The sequence below is a fragment of the Eurypyga helias genome, unplaced genomic scaffold (assembly GCF_000690775.1).
Source record: "Eurypyga helias isolate BGI_N326 unplaced genomic scaffold, ASM69077v1 scaffold5101, whole genome shotgun sequence".
NCBI lineage: Eukaryota > Metazoa > Chordata > Aves > Eurypygiformes > Eurypygidae > Eurypyga > Eurypyga helias.
In genome coordinates this window covers 11,754-16,443 of record NW_010230099.1, presented here as the reverse complement: position 1 = coordinate 16,443, position 4,690 = coordinate 11,754, and the positions used below count along the sequence as shown (strand labels likewise).

At 40.9% G+C, this 4,690-nt stretch overlaps 1 protein-coding gene across 2 annotated transcripts in view; it reads right to left on the bottom strand.

Annotated features, from left to right (window-relative positions):
• SLC39A9 (solute carrier family 39, member 9) overlaps positions 1–4,690 on the bottom strand; it is a 16,729-nt gene that overhangs the window by 307 nt on the left and 11,732 nt on the right. The window contains exons 5-7 of one of the 2 annotated variants that reach the window (XM_010160618.1): positions 4,042–4,127; positions 2,054–2,188; positions 1,513–1,517 (exon numbers count right to left, since the gene is read on the bottom strand). In XM_010160618.1, the coding sequence (XP_010158920.1) occupies positions 1,513–1,517; positions 2,054–2,188; positions 4,042–4,127 (226 nt within the window). Of the gene's footprint in view, positions 1–1,512; positions 1,518–2,049; positions 2,189–4,041; positions 4,128–4,690 lie in introns of both variants that reach the window. The other variant, XM_010160619.1, reaches the window with a different exon arrangement.

The window sequence follows — 4,690 nt, the reverse complement described above, 5'->3', positions numbered from 1 at the left end:
GATAAGCACAAGTTCTTCAATCAATAATAAAAACATTCTCTAAGTGACCAGACAGCAGGATTTCTATCAACTCTCCTTTTCTCACACTGACAATAGTTTAGTGTGTTGGTTTGTCTCGCGCCCCATATGTAGCAACTGGCATTCTGAAGTTGGGGGGGGGCGGTGCAGAAAGACACTTCCCATCCCAGTTAGTTCACTTCAGACTTCCAGGAACCCTCAAATGGCAAAAAAGCCAGAGTCTGTGCAGAAACATCATGTTTGACCATCTCACAGCAACATACAAAATGTCAAAATGACAGAACGTGCTTTGAAAAAAAAAAAATTAAATTCAGATGACAAACCTACAAATTTAAGACTGACTTTGGGTTTTTTCCCCTTTTTCTAAACAAAGAGTTCATTAAGATGTTGGCGTTTAAATGCCTGGTCCCCTGCCGGTCAGAGCAAGATTTGCTAGATTTAAGTCCCAAATCAGCACTATTTCAATATTTCATTTGTATGTACAAGCAAACGCACAAAACTTTTCCAGAATTTCCATGCAAACTTTGTAAACAAATGCATCTTCCAGATCAAAACCAAGCACCCCTTCACATCTGTACCAGGATTAAGATCATGCTACACATCATTAAATGTAATGAAAGGCAAACTCACTCCTGGTGGTTTCAAAATGCTTCTTGAACAATTTCCCACTCAAGTGTGCTGTCAGTTCACTGGTATTAGTCTCAGGTTATTTTTCCAGAGAGCAGAGATGTACACCTTCTGCTCTGGAACTACAGAACCACTGTGACAGCTCTTATGCCTTACCAATTCTCTGTTATTTCTGAAGTGCAAAATGCAAAACCAACTCTGAGTGAGCCTGCATCACGAGAATGCTCAAACAGCAGTCTCCTTCCTATTTACAAACCCAACCCTTTCTGTATAAATGTGACTCCTTTCCGGCAAGTAAAGGGATTAGCCCAGATGATTTACTTAACCTTTTCTCTCATTCCTTGAGTTTCATGAGATCACATTTGATTCTTTACAACACACCACCACAGCGTGTCACCAGCAGAGCTCACAGCAATTAGAAATACAGGAGTGTCGTAGGAAATGCTATGAGAAGCAGAAACATTTAATTTGGACAAACTCATGCTAAAGAAGGATATCGACCAGTTGGAGGGAGTCCAGAGGAGTCCACAAAGATGCTCCGAGGGCTGGAGCACCTCTGCTATGGGGACAGGCTGAGAGAGTTGGGCTTGTTCAGCCTGGAGAAGAGAAGGCTCCGGGGAGACCTTATAGCACCTTCCAGTGCCTGAAGGGGCTACAAGGAAGCTGTGAGGGGACTTTTTACAAGGGTCTGTAGTAACAGGACAAGGGGCAATGGGTTTAAATTGAAAGTGGGGAGGTTTAGATTGGATGTAACAAAGAAATTCTTCAGAGAGAGTGGTGAGGCACTGGCACAGGTTGCCCAGAGAAGCTGTGGATGCCCCATCCCTGGCAGTATTCAAGGCCAGGCTGGATGAGGCTTTGAGCAACCTGGTCTAGTGGAAGGTGTCCCTGCCCATGGCAGGGGGGTTGGAACTAGATGGTCTTCAACGTCCCTTCCAACCCAAACCATTCTACGATTCTATGCAGTGGCTCATTTCACAGGCCATTTGTTGTACAGCGCCAGGACAAGAGTAGGCTTTAAGAAGCATGAGAGGCGAAAAGGCGGTTCTAGCTGAGGATTCGACTTCTGACGCAGTGTGAGAAAGACTTCCAACGCATAGGCCCAGTTCTGGGATGGTGGGGGAAACAAGCAAAAGTTATTTTCTACCTGCATACTGAAACAAAGATGCATGCAGCAATACTGAAAAGCACTCAGTTAGATAGTCATCAGGTAAAATCTGGAACGTGGGTAAATCTTTACATTCTCAGTGGGGAGCAGTGGAATGGAGCGCTTTTTTTTTTTAAAATCTCCATTCTGCTAAATCTTTCAAGCAGTTAGGAATTATGTTTTAGGACCCTCCTGTGACACTCCATCCCCCACACTCCACCACGAAGCAACATTTTGGGCAGAATAAAACTGCAGACCTACCTTGCTTAGCCCTAAGTATGTCACCATGGACATAACCGGTGCTGCCAATGCAAAGACCAGCAAGTGTTTTCTGATGCGATTCCGTTCCAGCCCAGCATGCATCAGGAAGGAAACCAGGCCAAAGGCAGCTGGTGCCTGCAAAAAACCAATAGGCACTGGTAATACAATACCTCCTAAAATCCCCCGAAACCTGAGATAAAGTTGAAATACGACTTACTACATTGAAAGGCACTGAACTGGAAGGAATTCAGGGAGAGCACCGGTATGTTGCAGTTAACCCAAATCAATAGAATTCCACAGGCTGCCCTGCCTTAATGACAGTACCTAATAGAAACCCATGTTCTGGCGATCAGAGCACACCTATTTGGGTAGTCACTATAGGTATTAAAACGTTCATTCTGCCTTGAGCCATTGCCATAATCCCCACGCCTCCATTAACTTAATGTAATCTCTTTTTTCATCCTGATACTACTATGCAACCTCAGATGAATAGTTTCTTTATCTACAGTACACACACAAAAAAATCTACTATTAACATGGAGGGGGAAAAATTCCGAAAGGTAACTGTCAGCCTTCACATGAACAAAAACTTAAGAGCCCTTCTGATTAGTTCATTGTTCAGTTTCATTCTCCACTGGGAAGCAAATACTTCCTCCTTCTTCCTCTGCTGGCATCCAGTCTCTTATCCACAAGGCATAGCTGCCCTACTACTCATGGAATTTACTCTATTTTTTTCTCACATAAAGACAAGAGCAGTCCACCCTGAAATTTCTGAGGTAAGACAAACTAAAATATATTGAGCAATTTTTATACACAGAATCTCTTTTGTTTCCTAACCTAGAGGAAACCATGAGTGAAGGGAAAAAAGATGGGAAAGACAAAATCAATCAGGATAAGACAACTAGAAAAATACAGACAGCATAGAAGAAATAAATTTCTCTTTCAATACCAAAGATATCTTAATAATCTTTCACAGGCGAAATTTTCCTCTTTTAAAATTGTACTATTTCAGAAGTCAGTTAATTTGAACATTAAGAATAATAAAAAGCAAGTTTCACTTGGTCATAGCCTTAAACAAAGCTTCGCAGCAAGACACATTGACATTGCCACGTTTAAAGAGTTATGTAAACCACAATTTACCATATGAACAGTGAAGAAAAGACACGCCAGATCTGGATTTCCTAACATTTTGAACATGCAATTATGCAAGCAAAATTTTGGATGTATGTATGACTAATTAGTGTAATACATGCGTGTGTGCTACCATAAGTCAAATATGCATCTGCACACGTTTGGATCCCATAGGGCTAATGGATATCTTTGCACAAACATTAAGGAAAAAAAGATCTTCACATCTTCAAGAGCCACTGTTTGCTTGCTAACATCAAAAAAACAAGTGGGAATTTTTTTCCTGCAGAGATGGTATATGACTGATGTTGAAGCTACGACGATAACAGAGGTAACCAGAAGTTGTAATTTAGTACTCTGACATCAAGTGGTTTCAAAAGACTAGCCCTTTAAACACCAAAACCCTTTATAGCAAATATTCTTCCCATTTTCAGCACATCACAGAACCAAAACACTGTTGTAATCAGCATAAAACTGCTTTTCCTCCTTGAATACCCTAGCATATACTTCTGTGCTTCACCCTCTAGAAAAAAAAGACAGCATGAAGCTGCCACATTTCTTCACGAGCTATTCTTCTCTCCCTGCTTTTGGGAGGCTCTTCCCAACCATTGCAATCCAGGTAGGCAGTAGAATTCTCTCTCATTCGTACCCCATTCAGGCTTCACATCCACTGCTCACTATTCTGTCCTACATCACACCAGTGCTTTTTGGTCCATGAAGCTGCATTTCTAGCCTGTTCGTTTCAATGGCATTACACGTTTCCAGATTACATCCCTAAGGAAACTTCAGACCTTCAGTAACTTCCATACGCTTTAACAGTCTTTGGAAGCACGAGTAAGATTTATTGGATGATGACTTACCTTGTGCAGCATAATCGCAACAAACACTATCAACTGGACACTAGTCTGAGAAGTAGAAGCTGCTGCACCCAATGCAACACCATCAGCTGAAACAAGAGTGCAAATTCATGGGTTATTCCTCCCCAGCAGATCTTGCTTTCCCACCCCATCAATGCCTGACAGTACAAAACACGTTGATTTGAGAGGGCCCGTTACTCAAAAAACGCCACTAACAATACCAACCCAACATAGGATTCACTCCCCTTTGCTTCTTAAGCCACAACAACTTCAGGAGTTTGGACAACTCTCAACAGGAGCTGTCTCCTAACTCCCAAGACCATAAAAATCAGACTGAGAAGCTATTCAGTATTGACACATTCTGACAAATTAGAACCAGGTAACAAGTTTAGTTATTTTAGTCTTCTGTAGCAGAAGTGGCTTCATGGCTAACTTAAAAAAAATCAGCTTTAGATTCTAAGTATTAAAATAATTTTAATTATAACTGAAATTTCATTTAAAGGATAAACAGTATTGTAAATACTGCTTTTCATGTTTTAAAATAATATATTGTCTAAATAAGATAGGAAATGGATACTCTATTATTCCTTAATATATAAACACTTGGTTTAGTGAAGAAATATCTTTTTGATGAGCATCTTATACCTAGACA